The 20,326-nt window shown below is 38.9% G+C and overlaps 2 protein-coding genes across 3 annotated transcripts; both read right to left on the bottom strand.

Annotated features, from left to right (window-relative positions):
- Positions 1 to 4,645: 4,645 nt before the first annotated feature.
- Positions 4,646 to 12,045, bottom strand: LOC144521224 (uncharacterized). 2 transcript variants are annotated; one of them, XM_078255654.1, is made up of 6 exons: positions 11,942 to 12,045; positions 11,646 to 11,783; positions 11,290 to 11,512; positions 9,814 to 9,980; positions 9,543 to 9,679; positions 4,646 to 5,378 (listed from the first exon to the last, which is right to left on the bottom strand). In XM_078255654.1, exons 1-5 carry the CDS (start codon positions 11,966 to 11,968, stop codon positions 9,587 to 9,589), a joined length of 648 nt encoding a protein of 215 aa, XP_078111780.1. In that variant the 5' UTR covers positions 11,969 to 12,045; the 3' UTR covers positions 4,646 to 5,378; positions 9,543 to 9,586. The 2 variants fall into 2 exon arrangements, with proteins under 2 accessions (XP_078111780.1, XP_078111781.1); XM_078255655.1 differs by lacking the exon at positions 9,543 to 9,679 and having other exon boundaries at positions 11,942 to 12,044.
- Positions 12,046 to 13,924: 1,879 nt separating this feature from the next.
- Positions 13,925 to 20,326, bottom strand: tcf15 (transcription factor 15). Its single transcript, XM_078255651.1, has 3 exons — positions 19,850 to 20,326; positions 19,056 to 19,271; positions 13,925 to 18,404 (listed from the first exon to the last, which is right to left on the bottom strand). The coding sequence occupies exons 1-2, from the start codon at positions 20,324 to 20,326 to the stop codon at positions 19,209 to 19,211; spliced, it is 540 nt and encodes a 179-aa protein (XP_078111777.1). The 3' UTR covers positions 13,925 to 18,404; positions 19,056 to 19,208.

Here is a 20,326-nt window from a genome sequence, read left to right as displayed (position 1 = left end):
CTTGACAAGTCAATCATTTTTTTGCCTATGTCACTCCCCATACGCTCGAACGGACCAAGACGGTAGCGAAGCTGATATATCCTCTTGTTTCACATTAAGTGATAGAAACTGATGTAGGCTAAACACAAACCACATTTCATGCAACAACAGTGAACTGTAATTGGGCCCGTGTACGTTTTCGTTCATTTGATTTCCGATTTTGAAACGAAAAGAGTGGTTCGGGAATAACGTAAGACTGCTCCGATGAAAGCCTTGTTTTTATGAACTTCTGGGGCTAGCTGCTAACTAGCTCGGAAGCTAACATCTAATGGCAGGCAGGTTGCTAATTAGCCAATGCTAAAAAGTTTGGAAGTACTAGTTTCCCCTGCTTTCTTTCAATATTCCTTGGTATTTGTCTCTGTTTTCTGAGGGTTTTCATAAACTGTAAGCCATAATCATCAAAATTATAACAAATACAGGCTTGACATCTCGCTTTGCATGTAATAAGTCTATATATTAGTTTTACCTTTTATAAAAAGTACACTGGACCAATTACATTAACTACATGAAAACTTCACTGTTGCATGAAATGTCGTTTGTGTTTAGCCTACATCATCAGTGTCTATCTAATGTGAAACAAGAGGCTATATCAGCTTTGCGACCAGGCCGACTTTTTACAGTACAGATAACATCAACACATTGAAAACATTAAATTCATACATACATACACACACGAAAAAGGGGCGCATGAAATTTACATTAAAGAGGTGTTAATTGAAATGTTCAGAGTCCAGATGGCTTTCTTATTTGTCAGTCGTTTTAAAGTTTCAAAATATAAGTTTCAAAATTGGTGAATATTCGTTTTTCTTTCAGATCATTTACATTTATGGATACAACATTTTCAAATAAGATTAAAAGATTCAAAATGAAAACATGGCATTTATCCAAATAATTTCCTTTATAGTAAAAAATGCTACCAGGCTGTCTTGGTCCGTTCGAGCGTATAAAAATGACTTGAATGTGGACTTCCCGCAGGCTGCAGCGAGATACACTTGGTTCCTAACGTTTCCAATAATGCCCCATATGTCCATATTTACTGTGGAATTATGGAGAAAATCAAGCTCAAATATAGACATTTTGACAATTATATTGCAACAGATGCTGACTTTGCACTGCCCCCAAATGGTCAAATATGGTTGTCCGTTGAATTTCTGATTCATCTGATTCACATACTACAGTTCCTACCGTTTCCTATGATGCCCCGTATGTCCATATCTACTGTGGAATTATGGAGATAATCCAGCTCAAAAAGTTTGACAATTATCTCAAGAGTGTATGGCTGCAGCCTGGATACCTCCTGTCTCATGCTCCTCCCATCTCATGCCTTTGTGGATGTTAATGTTGTCTCCCTGATGTTAACGTTTGTTGTTTATTTGATGAAACCTGCGATGACTTTAAATTTTTTTTAATAATGCTTTATTTGCAAGTTCATAACAGTAAAAAAAAAGGACAAGCGTAACATAAAAACGTAAGCCAAGTGAAAAAAGTATAGCTCAACAATGAAGCCACCCACATAATACTAAAATGAATACTCTTTAACATATGAGACCACAGAAGAGTAGGCTACAATAAAAAGGTTTTCATGCCTCCCATTAGAAGGATCTGATATCTAAAATTTAGATAAGAGGAGGTTAACTAATATTTTATTATAGGCTAAATCTTTTTAATCTTCTATAATTTCGAAAGCTGCATTTATGGATCTGAAATTTGACAACAAAAATTAGGATTAATATAAAATATTGGTTAACCTTCTCCTTTCTGAAATCATAAAACATTTAAAACTGCATCAGCGTTTAATGTTGACATTTGTTTAAGCCATATTACATGAGAGGGTTTAATTTCGAGGTCCGAAAAGCGCATCACTGAAGTGTAGGCCTCCTCAAGTGTAATATTGTGATTATACAACAACGGTTACCAACAAATAAGTGGTAATCAATCTGTATTCATATTGTGGAGCAATTCGCTCTTGAAATACAAAAAAAACATAAACAAGACAGGACAAGATTTCTAGTCACTCCCTGTTTAGTCAGCCAGACAATTTGAGCTTTGTAGAGACCATGGGATTTCCCATTTCTATTTGGGGGCAGTGCAAAGTCAGCATCTGTTGCAATACAATTATCAAAATGTCTATTTTTGAGCTGGATTTTCTCCATAATTCGAAAATAGATATGGACATATGGGGCATCATTGGTGAGAAATTCAACGGACAACCATATTTGGCCATTTGGGGGCAGTGCAAAGGCAGCAATTGTTGCAATAGAATTGTCAAAATGTCCATTTTTGAGCTGGATTATCTCCATTATTCCACAGTAGATATGGTCATAAAAATAGATTATACTTAATCCTCACAGTGTGGTAGGCTACAGGTCATCCCTTCGCAACGGGAAACAACAACAACCTTCGAGCTAGCAAGCTACACGCTAAAAATGGCGAGGTGTGAAGAAAATAAGGCAGGCCTGCTTGGTTCTTTTGGTGAATGATTGTAAAAATTTACAAAGAATATGTTTACGGCATTGACTATCTAACTGGGACATTTTGGGGCCGATTGGTGGGGATTGCTCTGGACAAAGTACACACGGCGGAAATCATCTTTTGTAAATTGATCTTAATGCCTTAATTAAAAAAAAAGAGGAAAAATCCAACCTTTAAGGACACCAATTTTCTTTGTAAATGAATAATGTATCGTGAATAAATAAATGTTCTTCCTTAAAATACAGGGAGCATAAGTGAGTACACCCCTATGTTAAATTCCCATAGAGGCAGGCAGATTTTTATTTTTAAAGGCCAGTTATTTCATGGATTCAGGATAATATGCATCCTGATAAAGTTCCCTTGGCCTTTGGAATTAAAATAGCCCCACATCATCACATACCCTTCACCATACCTAGAGATTGGCATGGGGTACTTTCCATAAAATCATCATCAACTTTATCAGGATGCATAGTATTCTGGATACTATGCATCCTGATAAAGAGATGATAGAGAGATGATTTTATGGAAAGTAGGGGTGTACTCACTTATGCTCCCTGTATTTTAAGGAAGAACATTTCTTTATTTACGATACATTATTCATTCACAAAGAAAATTGGTGTCCTTAAAGATTGCATTTTTCCTATTTTTTTAATTAAGGCATTAAGATCAATTTCCAAAAGATGATTTTTGTATTCTTCTTTTTAGTCAAATGTAGCATGGGTGTACTCATTTATGCTGAGCACTGTATTTGAAGCTACATTGTGTAAGAATTTCTCCCATCTAGTGGTGAAATTGTATATGACAACCAACTGAATATTACTTTCTAGCCCTTGCCATTCCAATCAAGTTTTAACTTCTACGGTGGCCAAACACGAAATTAGATCTTAGTTTCTCCATCGTTTACACGCAGCTGTTCTAGCCACTCCAATATTAACTCTGGTCTCGTTGCTTTGCCTGTCGCGTTGTCGTTTTTATTCTCTTTTTTGCCTCTCTGGCGAGTAATCTCCCCCTGGCATTCGTCACGGTGACACTGAGCGTAAGAGGGGCGAAAGGCGGAGGTATGTCCCTCTTTGGCTAATGTATTTTAAAGATGGAGGCGCAACATGGTGCCCGTCATTCAAGCGACTCGCTCCTATGTATTCTGAATGATTCTGAATGGCAGATTCTACGCGTACGAGAATACTTTGATTAGTTGGTGGAAGTAATTACACATGATTGAGCACACATTTGTGAAAGAACAAAGGTTTTTTTTGCTAAGAATCAAAAAAAAAAATGACACAATGTAGGTTTAAATATACATTTAAATCCATTTATAAAAAATAGAATAGCTATGTAGACTTCTGTATTGTAACCCTAATGTAAGTGGAACCTGATACTTTCTGTTAGATATTTATTATATACTGCATATTTACTACAAAGAGCATGGTGCTTTACGCTGCTATTTTCTAGTGTCAATATAAAAGTAGGACAATACAAAAATTAAGATTACATTTTTATTAACCCAAGAAACATAGTTGGCATGAGCCATTATAAAAAACATGAACAGCATTGTTCTGCATGTTTCTAATTTGTTTTTGTTGTTGAAATTAAAAAACTCAAGTTAAAGTGTATGTACTCTACATTCAGAACATTAATATAGTAGCAAACAAATATTTGCTATGTAAAGATCTTCTTTTAAACCCAGTAGTGAGTTTATACTTACTGGCTCACTCCATGGTGCATCAGACCAAATACCAAATCTCAATAATTTAAATTATGTAAAGCCTGTTTAAAAACAGTTCAACTCTGATGATTCAGTTGATGTCTGATTCGGTCTGAATGTGGTGGTGGTGTTGTCTGAGGATGTGCCAGTAGGTGGGGATCTGTGCACATTTTCCTTCACTCTGTGCCTGCTGAGCTGCTCTCCGTGAGACACCTCGCCTCCTCAAATCAACATTTTCGTATTATTTTGACTTTCTAAACCAGGAGGAGAACTCACCCGCTCCCTCACTGTGACGATCGGTGGGTTTTAGTGTCTGCAGGATAAAAGCTGCTGGATTTCTTTACATCCCCAACAGGGAGGGTTGATACAGACAGTCTGAAACTCATAGTGAAAGAGATTTTTAAAGATAACATAACCACAATATACATCTGATAACGGCTTGTTGATATGTTTATTGGTGTTTGTGGTTCTACTCATTTCAGATTGGTATCATTTTCTTTGAGCAGTTGATTCATGACAGGAACTAAATTATAACATGTGGTGGGTGAGTCCCACAAGCTGTAGGATACAGTTTCTCTAGTGAAAAGTAAATGTATTATTTTTCATAGTAATTAACAGCACAATTAAAAACACAAATAATTAGCTGAGCTTTGTCATTTAAACTCTGTTAGCATATCCAAAGTTTGTTAAAATCCCTGTACACAGATACATTCAATGTTACAATATCAATACAATACCAACAATACCAGCTATCATATACAACAATAAATGCTGTTTACACCTGTAGAAGTGTGTGCATGGTGTGTGTGTGTGTGTGTGTGTGTGTGGTTTTTGAATCACTAAATAAGTCTTACATCCTCTCATGTCTGTTCTGTTTAGATATGAAAAACCTTTCTTGGTGAGTTGACCTCTATCGTGCCAATAAAAAGACCACACATGGTTTGGTTCAGCAGAGTGACAGATTTTTACAAACTGAGGATGCTTTACTGGAAAAAAAAATCTCTGAAAACAAGTGCAGTACAGTACATAAGAAATGCAACAATAAAATCACGTGTAATAGCTGACTTTGAAGATTTATCCACTATTTACATGATCTCCTCACAGGTCTGCTTCATCGCTAATGTTGCCATTGTCTTGAAGACCTCATACGAACAGCTTCAATAACCTGAACGACCAAAACAAAGAGACAAACGGCACAAATCAAATCAATTCAGTAAAGTGTTCAACGGAAAGAAGCCCACTCACTATGCATGTAAGAAAAGAAAAACAAAAAGATAGAGACAGGCTGCTGTTAGAGGAAATGGTGCATCAGAGCAGGAGTCAGCTCGCCTACGTCCTGTCGACAAACTGTAGTTGTTTCACACTAGATATATACAATTTTTTGCTTCATAATGTTCAGTGGCAGGTGGAATAAGCAAATGTCTTATCATAATGCATCTAGTTATGTGTATTTCCTTTAAACGCCCCCTCCATACGCTGTTACAATCAAATGCAATCCAATAAAACAGCTCAGACAAATTCTACCTTAACAAAGATAATAATTGCTCAGTTGTTCTGTTGTTTCTAATATTCCTTCCCCACTCATGTTTGTAAATGGGACAGCAAATCATTAGAAACACCTCTCAATATAATGTAGTCCTGTTCAACACTACTGCAACACTACTGAGCTGTTGTATTGAATTGCATTCGATTTTACAAGCCTACCTAATAAAGTGGCCACTGAGTGAAAAATAATTTTTTGTAACTGTAGCATGGACCAGCAAGTCCTCCAAATTGATTAACAAAATACGTTGTTTTTTCTATGCCCTCTAAAACGACACATTAAAGTAATTAAGCCCACACCTGCAGTTTCTGCTGTTTTGTTCCTCAAGGCTCCATTTAATTTAATAAAATGACACCACAGAGGACTACTTTAAGAGAGCACTGTCATGTAGTTGTACTTCCCCTTCAAACCAGGTGAAGTCCAGCAAAAGAGAAGCAAAACTTTTTCTTGCAAAACAGAAGCAAGACACATACAGTAAGTCCTAATTTCTAAAGCCTCAACTCAGTGGTTTAACTGCTGTTCTTGGATTTGCAGATGTGAACATGCAAAACAATCTCTGTCACTTTGAGTCTGCCTTAAAGGAGACATCATGAAACTCACCTTTTCAGTGCTTTTGCACATACATTTGGGTATCTGGAGTGCCTACAAAGCCACTGGGCTGTCTAGATCAGAAAACATGGGAATCAACAAGCCATTAAGTTTTGGTTGCCCTCACTATGTTACATGCAGCCTAATTAGAATATACTGCCATGAGTATTTTCACCCACAGCTTGAGAACTGCCTTTGCAAAGGTACGCCATATTTTTCCTGCAAGCCAATTAAAGCAGACTGGGAGTTTTGGGAGGGGGGCTTAAAGAGACTAAAACAGAGTGTTTACAGACAGAGGGTAAATACAGGTATATTTAGACAGAGAGTATGAGAAAAAGTATGCGTTTCTTTAACGCATGTAAACATGTTCTAGTAGAAACACAAAATACAAGTATGAACCGGAAAATGAGATTGATATGTCCCCTCTAAATTTAACAGCTTTATAGTAATTTTGTCTGTAAAATGGAAAATTGAATAGACTTCAGACTACTACAACTACTATTTCTAGACACTGTTCCATTATCTTTATTGTGACTATTATTGCCACTGTTCATCATACCCCCAACTGGCACCGCCAGACACCGCCTACCAAGAGCCTGGGTCTGTCCCAGGTTTCCCCCTAAAAGACGTTTTTCTCACCACCGAGGTTTCTCCCTAAAAGGGAGTTTTTCCTCACCACTGTCGCACTAAATGCTTGCTCTTGGGGGAATTACTGGAATTGTTGAGTCTTTGTATATTATAGAGTGTGGTCTAGACCTACTCTATCTGGAAAATGTCTTAGATAACTCTTGTTACGATTTGATACTATAAATAAAATTGAATTGAATTCAGACGTATTGCGATAATCAAATATTTTGTTATTGTTTTCAAAGCACTACATTGATTAGTACCAGCCCCTCCACTATTCCACCTCCAGACATGACAATCTTTTTGATCAATTCCTCTTCTCCATTACACATTCCATTTTCATTTTAATTATCTATAAAGTACGGTGGCTGACAGGGGCAAACGCCCTGCAACTTAAGAAAACACAAGCAAATAGACAAAACACAAGCAAAGTAAGAAAACAACTTCATTGCAACACATGCGCAGCATTCAGAAAACGCGATGCAAATACCAAAACAAAAAAAAGAGCTTGATTTTCAACCCCACGGGGAGTGAGGGAGAGAGAGAGAGAGAGAGAGAGAGAGAGAGAGAGAGAGAGAGAGAGAGAGCGAGAGAGAGAGAGAGAGAGAGAGAGAGAGAGAGAGAGAGAGAGAGAGAGAGAGAGAGAGAGAGAGCGAGAGAGAGCCAGGACACGTTCAATCTCAGAACGGTGTGCAACTGTGAGACGATAGACTGTAAATATTAAGTCTATGTTTGAGATAGGTTTTCTCTCGTTTGGTGGGTGTGTCTCGGCTCAGGTAATAAAACATTTAAAACTGCATCAGCGTTTAAAGGACAATTCCGGCGCAAAACGAACCTAGGGGTTATTAACAGATGTGTACCCACTCTGTCGCTCTCTGGGACATGTTTTCATGCTAATCGAATAAGTTTGGAGCTTGAAAGGCGCTAGCGCGGACCGCTAATTAGCTTACAACGCTAGTTTTCGGGGCACAGGGAACGTAAAAACAAATCGCTATTTATACCACTAAAAAGGCTCAAAATATCACCAAACTTCAACGGTTGCATAATGAGGGTCCCTAAATGTTAACTGAAGCATTGAGAACTTTGTAAGTGTACAGACAGTTTATTGAAAAGATACATTATAAAGACACTCGCGTTCATGTTTACATGCCGCCGCCATCTTGAAAACCAGTCATGACTTACAGCTGGCGATGCAAACTAAAATCAAAAGCAATTTGCTCAATATATCTGAAATAATCTCACTCTCAAAAAAAGTTTCAAAAGTACAGCCCTGTTTATCAGAGAGGGGAAATCTTCAGACTGTACAAAACACTGCGTCTCTTGGGCATCGCGACGCAACAGGTCCCACTCCTTGCAACACAGAAAACAGACAGGATTTATAGTCCCTCCCTGTTCAGTAAACCAGCCAATTTACCATGGGGTTTATCAATCTGAATAAATCCTGCTCGCACATATAAACACAAAACTGCTTTTTTTTGCTCCATCGTGTTGTAAGTAATACATCTGCTGAAAAAGTTATTGTATTCATTAGCATGATTGCCGTTTAGTTCAAAAACATCCAAAACACCAAAGTACGAAGACATAGCGGACCACAGCGAGCTTTTGTTTTGAAAAGTCGAAGCTCGGGGACAGCACCAGCCTGGGAGGGCATGAGACGGGAGCATAGACTGTATATTAATAATATATTATGTTATTAATAATAATAATATAAATTTAATATACAGTCTATGGACGGGAGGGCATGAGACGGGAGTTCTCTTTTTACTATGCAGCCATACCCGACTCTAATAAAAAGGCAGAGCGCTCCGCGTGGGGTTGAAAACCTCTGCTGTTCCACTAGCTGCTCCCTCTAGAGGTCTGGAGAACTTCCGTTGTGTAATCTGGATCTGCAGCGTTTTTTTGTTGCATTTGTTTTCGGGGTTTGTGTGCTTTTCTTTTTGCATCGTTTTTATTTGCAGTGCGTTTATGTATTTGGTTGTGTTGTGGTATTTGCAGCGCGTTTGCTGAATGCTGCGCATGTGTTGTCAAATTAATGAAGTTGTTTTCTTAATTTGATTGTGTTTTGTCTATTTGCTTGTGTTTTCTTAAGTTGCAGGGCGTTTGCCCCTGTCAGCCACCGTAAAAAAGCATTTCAGCCATGTACTCCATAAATGAATTGAGTTGACCATGTTTGCTTCATAACTTGCAACAAATCCAACGTTATCATGCCAACTACCGCCAACGGACATTAGCTGGGTACAAAGCGGACAAACCGGCTATAATAAGATGGCATTAGCATGTCGACCTGCCAAAATGAATATCTGTGAACGTTAGCAGTTACGTTACGGTCAACGTTAACTAGCCAGCCCAACCGGCCCCATTTTACATTGTGATAATGTTAGCTGGTTAAGTCAGCCCAACCGTGATTGTAGCACGGACGGCGTTGCCATTTGTACCTAGCTAACGTTAACATTACAAAGCGGGCGAACTGGCTAAAATAGCTAATGTTAACTATTGTTAACACACAGGTTAACAAAAGCTGGACGAAGTATAAGTCCCTATATCATAAACAATACATTTCTGAACTTTTACCACAGAGGTGTAAGACAGGCTGCTCCAAAATCCCAGTGAAACAGTTAACTTTTGAACAGCTTCGTGAATTCTTTTGCGCTTTGCAGTGAGTCTTCGTCCCAAGATGCATTGCGCAAAACAAAATACGGGAAAAACACCTGTGAAAAATCATTACAGAAAATTCCTTATTTAATTTATATATAATTTACTAATTAACACAGTATATTAGCCCGTATTTTTACAGACTTTTCTTATAGTGTACAGTACGTGAAGATAAATAGAGTTTATTTACCCAAATGCTGATTAGAGATAAAACGATTTTGCCGACGCCCACTGCCACATAGCCTATAATGCTCCACATGACTGGCAAGTCCTCCACTAGTTTGTGGCAGACTGCTTCGGACTGAGTCGTGTTCAACACAGTTGTCATTGTTGTCAGGTCAGCCTGGGTCACACACGCTGTTTTAGACAGAAGTCAGTGTTTAAATTAGATATTTCAGAGCAGAAATCTATCACAGTAATAAATGTTGTTTGATACAACGTATCAAATATAAAAGTATGTCTTTATCTAAAAAAGGAATTATTCTATCAAGCAGAGGCAACATTTGTCTGTTGGTGGACATTTCATTTGTAATGAACAGTAGAATATATATGTTTGGAAAATGCATAACTGTCACAGTGGAAAGGAAAAAATGTGTTTGAGGACATAAAAAGGTGTTTCCTGCTTTTTGACGTGGCTCGGCACATTCTGTGATGCAGAAATAAGGTTAAAGCAGACAAATTTGAGTCATGAACTTCCTTTTTGTCAGATAAATTATTAACTAGTTCGATATATATATATATATATATATATATATATATATATATACAGATTATATTAATGAAGTGCTCATTTTTGGTGCAAAAAGCTGTAACCAAAAAACTTGAACACACTCTTAATTCTTGAGCATTAGTCATGTATTTAACCCTCTACTATCATATTGGAATATTTTGGCTAATCTGAAGATGCATTATATAACAGGGTTAGGCCGTGTTCATTTCACGGAATTCTTCCGTGGGCCCATCATGGAATGTTTTGCGATTCCGTGAAACTGCCACCGATTTTGAGTTAAGGGGCCATGTTCATTTCATGGAATTCTGTGAGATCAGGTTGAATTGAATTACTTTACCAATTACTGCGCATAAGCTAAAAGTAATAAGTTACTAGAGAAAGTAACTTTTGTATTACTTTTAAATATCTGTTTCAATTCTCTTATTAATGCTATATTATTTTAGTGTTGCTGTGGGACAGTGTGGGACAAGACATACAGTATGTCAAACTATCTATACCCATTATCACCACGATGAAAAGTAAGTAAACACAATAGAATATGCATTAAACTTTAACCAGATCAAACAAAAGGATCTGAGAAGGACCAATCATAGGATTAGGGGGTAGGCTAATAGACAAATACTGCATTTTCTATGTAAAGATGTTGTCTCACTTTAGTCTTTACATGCTTACTTGTACATTATGTGTACTTAAACTAATATTTACTTTCCCTGTCAAGTTAAGTGGCTACGCATAATATTGAGAGGGGACCCCCAAACCAAATCCTGCTTAGGGCCCCCAAAAGTCTAGGGCCGGCCCTCGTTATACCCAACACTAGCGATGAGATATCAAAAACCTTATCAACATACTATCTAGATATGTTTGTAGCTCAGTTCAGATGCTTTAATTGAGTCGTATATTGTGCCAAGTGTGGTGTAAGTTAAATTCATAGCTTACCGTGAACCATTAGGTTGACTGTAAGATCCTGATTTTGACTCCCCACATTTGCACTAATGCAACACTCGTAGGTTCCTGAGTCTTCAGGTGTCACCATGGGGAGCAACAAACTGTGTTTCTCTCCAAAACTGGGTCGGGGTGAACGAGGGTAGCTGTAGTACTGCGTGGTATTGTCATCTTTAGCCTTCCTGATGATTCCATTTTTTTTCTTCTGGTTGTTGAGCTGTTTAAAGTAACAACCAAAAATGAATTTGTCAGATTAAATGAAACTCACTGACACATACGATAAAACAAACTATTATTGTGGCATTTATTGTAGCTTAAATTTAGCAACATTGATGAAGGGGATCACTGACCTTGTACCATGCCACAGAGAGGTAATCCACAGTGTCAGTGTCAACACCTTGATACTCACACTTCAGAACAACATTTTCATAGCAGTTTGCAGTTTGCGTTTCCTGCTGATTCTGGGTTGCATAATGCACCAACAGCAGCTGAGATAATCAAAACACAAACAGCATCTATACACTGACTGAACTACTTTAGTTTGTATAGGAGGAATATGAATCTTGTATGAGGATATGGAGGAAATGATCAATACAATATTATTAAAATCTTACAAGCTCAAATTTTATACTTAAACTTAACTCACCTTAATCAGCAATACCTTCTGTGACATGATTGATGGTACACTTAATCTGTCACTGGAGTTAGCTGTAACAAGGGGTGTTCTCACTTCACTTAAAATTGACTCATTTCCTGTAAATGTGGCACAATGTAGCTTTCAAGTTAGTATTTGGAGGCATTCATTATCTGAGGAAAATCTGCCACCATGTGTTGCTTCACAGCAGTGCATACTGTGCTAATACTTGTTTATACATTTTTCACAAAACATTTGAGTTTTGGGTCACTTCCTTAACACTCGCAGTTCAGTTCCGATCTTTATCCACACAAAATAATTTATTTTTAGCAAGGCAGAGTTATTTGAAGGGCCCCTCCACCAATTGTAGGCTGCTTTACAAAGTGTGCTGTTTAAAATCTGTAAATCTCTTGTAAGTCCACCAACCTTATGGAAGTACAAAACTAAATTGTTGCTCATTTAACAGCACCTGAAAATCTTGTTGTATGCTAGCTGTGGCCTATCTCCCCCACAGGTAGCTGGGGCGTTACAGATGCAACAACGTGAAACGGACCCATTCAACCAGAGACAAACATACAAAAAACAATAAGGCAACAGAATGTGTGAAAACTATACATGTAATACAAAATGCAATGAAAAGACTGCAACAAGTAAGAATAAAGATAAGATCAGGCTGTACAGTATGTTGTTATCTAGGCAGTTTAGCATATATTTAAATTAAATAGATTTGCAATTTGCCCCACATGAAATAGATAAAAACATGAACCTGTTATAAGTATAAATAAGCTGCAATAGGTCTCACAAATTTGCTAAAACAGTTTTTACTTACAGTAGTTTGTCAGCGAGATGTTTCTTCAAGAAACTAACCGTCCAACATACCAAGGCTCACATCAATCAATTGCGCGTGCGCGCACACACACACACACACACACACACACACACACACACATACACTCATGAAGCTGGCTCATCCTGTTGTTTTCATCGCAGGGAACTCCCCATTGTCCCCCTCAAGCATATTATTTGTAGGTGTCGCTCTTGTTGACAAAGGAGGTCGATATATGGTTATTAATAGCAGACTGGCTTTATGGAAAAGGGAAGAGTGAGGTCTTTGGATTCCACCATCTGCATCAAACAATGCATCATTCAGCAGCAGCTGGCACAGCGAGTGCAGGGACGTAGAAATGTACTGATGTTAACGCTGAACATCAGTGGAGATGAGGATTTTTTGGCCGCTTCCTATTGGACACCGGTAACTGCAGCTGTGAGCGAGTTTAGATTTTATGACAGGGAGTAATCTCAGCATGAGAGATAGCAAATACAAAAGCATGATGCTCCACATTTCTTAAATGTCTCTCACTTGTCGGTCACTGCAGGTGTTCTGTGCTGCATTTATTAAAACATCTTAATCAAGCACAAGGGAGTTTCACAGTTATACAAAGTATGTGTTAAAAGGAAATAGTGTCATTAGGAAGGAAGTTCATAAGACTTATCAAAGTTGTGATTCTCTGAAGGTTTACTTGTTGGTGTTAGGGTTAGCGAGTGCACGTGTGATGTGTGCATGTACAGCAATACATGTGTTTGATTCTGGCTCTCCGTGCTGTAGCTAAAGGGTGTTGCACGCCACAGTAAATCCCAGAGGTTGTTAGCACGCCCAGCTGCTAGCGTAGGTCTCCATGTTTCTGTCAGCGAGGTTGTTCACTGCACACTCTTTAGCCTTCTGATTGAGGAAATCCTCTGTTTGCTGAAATGAAACGTCCCAATGGTTCCGCCATCTCTCCCACAGGCCCTGTACACAGAGACTTTCCCATGAAGAGTGTGCATGTTTACTGGGCTTTGACAGATATATAGCTTTTTGATGGACCCTAGTAGTACCAATGTTTCAGTGCTGGAGAGGCTGATAGGTGATACTTGGAGATTATTTGGGCCATTTTTTAATTAACCCAGAACTTAACACCAAAACTCTAAACTGAAACCAAAACAAATCCTTCTCAGTTCAGTCCATATAAGATATTTATTGTCCGACATGAGGAATTCTTTCAGCAGCAAGGAAGCATTCAAACATAAACACAATAAAAACATAATAGGACAACTATAGACTTGTACAGCACATGCAATACAGAATACTCTAAAAGGTTTATGTGATAAAAGCAGAGACAAACTGCTGCAAAAAGAATAGGGACAACCTTGGAACCATGATTGAGTTTATGTTTTTTTTTTTTTTTAATTAAGAGCATTTATTAACACATGGGATAATTGAACATTTTGCACCTCATTTTTAGAGACCTGTATTTCTGACAAGGACAGGATGTGAAATTCCTTAAACAAAGGAAGCTTTAGATTCGGTATGAAAAATGTCTGACAAAGAAACTGACTCTCACCAATGTTTTTACTCGCCACCTTGACAATGTTGCCCATTTGATTTGTGTTTCAAAGGTCTGGACTGACACTGTGATGGATCTGTAAAATAACTGTCAACATTAAAAAACGTCCCCAAGAAATACCCCAGTCTTTGTTGCCCTTTGCATATTGTTGTATATTACCACCACAGCAAAGTAACTATAGCTAATTATTTACTTAGTAGCAGAATGACCAAAGAAACTCTGGAAAACACTACTACCGTAATAAAATAAATAAAATAAAATCACTTACTTTAACAAAGATAATCTAAATAAAGCCTAAAATTGTTGGCGAATTCATATCCATTTTTAAATCTAATTTAACACACACTCACACAGAGACATCTCAAACATACACTATAATAAATATATGCTGTCACGCATGCTAGAGAGGATGATATGATTCTCCTGTTTGATCTAGATAATACATTTGTTCTGAACTGAATACGACTGTAACTGAAATGATTCCTGTGTTTGTGAGGCTGCAGAGCTGCATTACACTCCCTGTTTAATTGTTTGTTTAAGGAAGCAAAAAAAAAAAAATGTCCGTATTACTGGATTCTCACCTCTGCCTAGGCTTTGGCAGGCTGCTGAGTGCGGGAGGTTGATTGTCCAAGCTTGCATCAGAACAGAGCTATGTTACGACGGTCTGTATTGTTCCCTAATTTCTTCTCAGGGATTTCCTTTTTACCAGCTCCCCACACCCGCCCATCCTATTCACTGTACAGCCCTCCATCATCCTCCCTCTGTCTGAAGGCCCTGCCAAACTCTCTGGCACATGAAAAACATTGTTCTTGTATGTTTGAGGAGACACAACCGCCTCCTCAGACAGGATTTTCTCCCCCACCGAGGCTCAGCTGACTGTCGGGCAGACAGAAGTCCTCCTCCTCCGTTTGGAAAAGCAGTCATGTTCAGTCAAAGCGGAAGCAAGGTACCTGAGTCTTGAGCCACAAAGTGAATCAGAACCATTAATATCTTTGACATGCAGGTGGAGCAAGGGGCCATCTCCCCAGCCAGGGAGGGTTTGAAACATGCTGAAACTGACTGTGAGAGCAGAAGCCATTGAAATATTACCATGTGCAGGTCTGTTTCTAACAAGAGCTCTCTGGCAAGACTACAAAATGCTGACATTAAGCACCCATCTGGGAATCGGAACTGCACTCCCAGATGACGTTGAAAAAACACTTTACATCCTTCCCCGTTTCTGGATCATCTATTTTAGCTTTTTCTTTTGGCGAGGCAAGGAGAGGAAGAAGTTTGAACAATCAGAGCAGTGATTTGTGTTTAATCTGAAGAGATGTTTTAATGGAGCCATTGCTCAACAGGAGTGTTTCCAACGTTTCCTCTTCGATTTGTTTAGATCTATAACTATTAGTCAATCAACATGAACAGGCTGATATGTTACATTTTGTCAGTTTCTTCTACATTTACTTTATGCACAAATAACTCTCTGCAAAGGTAGAAACAAGAACACTAAACTGCAATCTGTTACCTACAATAACGCACTGAGCTTCTTAATGGGCAACATAAAGAAGACAAATCTTACACACAATAGTTTTAGGTTTACTCTAAAGTGAGCTTTATTGTACAATAAACTTGTTTCAACTTTATTACTGCAGTACAGCCATCTTGCATCCAAATCCTGAACACATATCTTCTTAAAATATTTGTTTATTTTAAATCTTATATGGTTGCAATCTGTTATAATCTACTCTACTTTTTAATGCTACTGTACATGTAGTGGTGGAAGAAGTATTACGATCTTTTACTTTGGTAAAAGTACCAATACAACAATGTAAACCAACTCCAATTACAAGTATAAGTCCTGTATTATTTGCTACATGTACATGTGAAATGTAAAAATGTAGTGGAGTGGAAGTATATTTTATTATTCTGTTTTATCACTATGTAAAAGAATTGTAATAGTGTAGTTTGTCCATGTGGAGCCAATTTTAGATACTTCATATACTATTGGGTAGATTAGTAGTATAGTACTGCATCATATCATGTGTTTTTTTACGTATAAAAGTAACTAGTAAGTAAGTGTCAAATAAATGTAGTGCAGTAAAAAGTACAATATTTCCTTCTGAAATGCTGTGGAGCAGAAGTATATAGTAGCATCACTATTTGTTACAGATTGTTAAGTGTATCCTTTACTGTTTTTATCATCGTTTTATACAACTAATAGTACAGTGTTTGTGACAGTTTTAAAGGTAAACTGGGTCAAAATAACCATATTTTAGTTTGGGTAAATAACACTAACGATGGGTCAAAACAACCAATTAGTACTGGGTAAAGATAAGTAAGTAGTCTCTGTGCTTTATGTTTAGTTTGGGTTGCAGGGGTGAGTTCAGGCTTCATCCTTCAAAGACATGACATAATATAGCAGACAAAGCAAAGTAACCAAGCGTTTTGTTCTTGTTGTTTTCTTTTTCCATCTTCCACAAAACAATAGACTGTCGAGGTAGTTTTTCATCTCAGGTCATAAATCTGACCGGAGGAGGATCGGCCATCTAGCTTCAGTTCAGCTGCGCTGAAATTCTTCCTGCACAAAATCCCTTTTGGGATTAAGAGATGCGAGCGTCCGAGGAAGAGGAAAAACTCACAGAATCGAAGCAGTAAACCTTTGCAGTGGTCCCCAGGTGGCTCCTCGCCTGTCAGACATGTTAAACACATCCACCCTGACCTTATTTCTCCCTCATCTCCTCTGATGCTCTCTGCCATCAATTTGTTACCTGTCATCTTGAAAGAAAAAAAACCTGTCTACTTCCGAAATGGTGGAAAACTCACTATTTGGTTCGCTCATGCTGAAAAGCACCACCAGAGAGCAGTACATCTGGGCCCCAGCGCCGGATGAAGTCAAGACTGGCGCTGACCCAAAGCTCGCCGCACAGAGAGTTCCTCAGAGAGGTCGGCTGTGCGTTGTTTTCCCTTCCTGTGCCTCTGTGACGTCTTCCTGCCGGGGGGAGCCTCAGGGAGCCATTTGAGGAGGCCCCGGGGACCCAAGCATGGAGGACTTAGCACAGCAAATTCCAATTAGCCTGACAGGGCAGGTGGGGGATGGGGGATAGAGAGGAGCTCGGACCCCCAGCATGCACCTTTAACTGCCCTAAAATTCACTTTCCATACAGCCTCCTGTGTCACCGGGGAGCCTCCCTTCGTCATTTTGAGGATTACATTTGCACGTCTGATTCATAGCGATGCCAGACAGGAACCTGGGCTCAGCTGTCTGTGTGTCTGAGCTGCAATCTGCCTGTTGGACTGATCACAGGCCTGCAGAGACTGGGCTGCTTTTGCTTAGCAGCCGGATATCTCCACACTTATGAAATGTTTCCCAGTGACAGAGGTCTGAATCGTCTCTGTGCTATGGAGACCACCTTGCAAGACAATATAAAAGTAAATAAACTGTATTTACATAGTCCTTTTCTAGTCTTAACGACTACTCAAAGCCCTTTCACAGAGTACAGGAATCATTCACACACATTCATACACTGTGGCTGATGCTGCCGTACAAGCTGCTCATTAGATAAACATTCACACACATTGACACTCCAGTGGCGCAGCACTGGGAGCACTTCGGGTTTCAGTGTCTTGCCCAAGGACACTTCGACATGGGACTGCAGGGCCAGGGATTGAACCACCAACTTTCCGTTTGTTAAACGACCGCTCTACGAGCCACGGCTGCCCCATAGAAGCCTTTGCAGCTGAATGTGAGCAAATGAATAAGACTGTCATGATGACAGTGATAGTAAGAACCTCAATATGAACTTCAGAGGGAATCTTCAACCACTGTTGACACTAATCCATTCATATAAATTCAGAGAAAGTTTTCTTCAGGATCAACGGCAGCATTATATTTTCATCATTTTCCATGATTACACATCAGCAGGGTTTCACTTCTGTGCTCCAGCGTGACCTCCGACCTCTCACCCCATCTCTCCCTGTCCATTGGGCCCACAGCAGTGATTTATCCCTCTGACATACCAACAGCTGTGTTGGGGGCTCCGAGCAGAGTGTGGGCTACTATTTGCCGTGACTAATCGATAACAGACTTCAAAAAACAGCCATCGTGAGATCTGGAAAAAAAATACACCATTCATTGACACCAGAAACCTTGAGGCTCTGTGCGCTTCATAAACAACGTCTTGGCAACATTACTGGAAACAGTGGAAATGTGTGTGTGTGTGTGTGTGTGTGAGACATCTTTCCATTAAGACATAAAAGACATTTTATACCACTAAATTGATCGTTAAGAAAATAGATATTTGCAAATGGAGCTGAAGATAAATACAGTTTGTTATTTGAGCATTTAGGTGTCAGACAAAGAATGTTAAAGTTTGGTATTTGGTATTTTATGTAATTTTCCAATCTGCAGTTAACAGCTTGAAACAGAGAAAGTGTCAAAAGATTGTTGATCCCAGAAATAAACATTTTCTATTTTTTTATTTTGTCAATTTTATAATTTTACTTATTTTATGTGTTGATGTGTTTAGTTTTACATTAATGTCCCAGTCATTAACACAATCTGACTGATATATTTTGACATTGAGTTTTCTTCATTAAACTGTTTCTTGTTGTCACCGGAAAAAACCTGGGAAGCAGGAAAATAACAGCTTTTATTTTGATAAAATATATTTTATTTTAAACTTTCGAGGGGCAAAAAAAAGGACAAAAAAACTCATAAGTTTCAAACAAATGCACTGCATCTTTGAAAGGCTTATGCTTACATTTTCTCAGTCAAGTATAAATAGTCTCTTCTTTGTTTCCATCATTTGATCCAGCATGTGTGTGTTGGTGTGTTTGTGCTAACACCAGCGTTGACTCTTCCCTGAGAAAGTCTTTGAGGATTTTCAGGTTGCTAATCATTCGCTGGCCTTCAGTCAGCGTCTCATTCGCAGCGGACCCAGCCCTCGCATTTTTAAACAGTCTTTGGCATCCTTTATCTGGAAAAAAGAGAAACGTCTCAGTCATATAAAGATTCAGCAATATTAATGTAACTGCACCAGAAGTCATTGTCATTTTTTTTAGGGAAATAAAGACATAATAAATGTTTATTTTCTACAAAACATTTTTCAGCTTCACTGTTTGATGTCACATTAATGTCCAAATGCAAAGTGAAAGGCCATACTCATTATGTTGTATATCACGTTATGTTTTGAACCACAGTGAAGATCTCACAGTAGTAAAAAAAAATAAAAGATAAAAAGAATAACAAAAACATCTGTCTGACTGTGTGAGGAATTTACAGCGAGCGCCAATGTGCCGTGCGTAAAGGCCTTTTTACGCACACACTCCATGACAAAATAATGGAGTTACACAAAAGTGGTCAAGATTGAAAGATAAACAGATACTGCATTAGACGAAAGCTTCTCATAAAAGCATGATCAAGACAACAACTGGCCTATGTTCACTTTGAGATATATTATATATATATATAGCACATTGAACACATCAGTTGTATTTAAACTGCACTGGATTTTAAGCCCGCTTGACTACGAATATGCAGAACAAAAGAATTTACCCCTTTTCTCTGGTTGCTCAAACAGAAGGTGCAGATGGTCCGCGGTTGCTGCGCCCCGCTCTCTCCTCGCGCATGAACCGCGCCGAGGCAGGGCTGTCCATCAGCGCCGCCGTCTCCGAGAAGAAGCACGTTGGCCAGATGGGAAATGTAGCTGGATGCCAGTCGGAGAGTTTCAATCTTGGAGAGCTTTCTGTCCACTGGCTCGGTGGGTATGAGAGTCCGGAGAGCTGTGAATGCGGTGTTGACACTCTGGGTCCTGCCTCTCTCCCTGGCGTTAGCTGCGCTCCTCTGTTTCACCACCACCGGGGTCTGCCCTTCGAGTCGGTGCGAAATCCTTCTGCGTTTTTTGGTGGAGCCACAATAACTTTGCTCCGAGCTGCCGTCGCTTTCGCTGCGGTTTTCATCATCCTCGGACGTGATGGTGAAGTCAGAATAGATCAAGTGTGTCGCCACGGGCCGCAGCATGGCGAAAGTCAT

This window comes from Sander vitreus, chromosome 7 (genome assembly GCF_031162955.1).
Source record: "Sander vitreus isolate 19-12246 chromosome 7, sanVit1, whole genome shotgun sequence".
Lineage (NCBI taxonomy): Eukaryota > Metazoa > Chordata > Actinopteri > Perciformes > Percidae > Sander > Sander vitreus.
The sequence above is the reverse complement of the archived record's forward strand: the minus strand, read 5'-3'. Positions and strand labels throughout refer to the sequence as shown.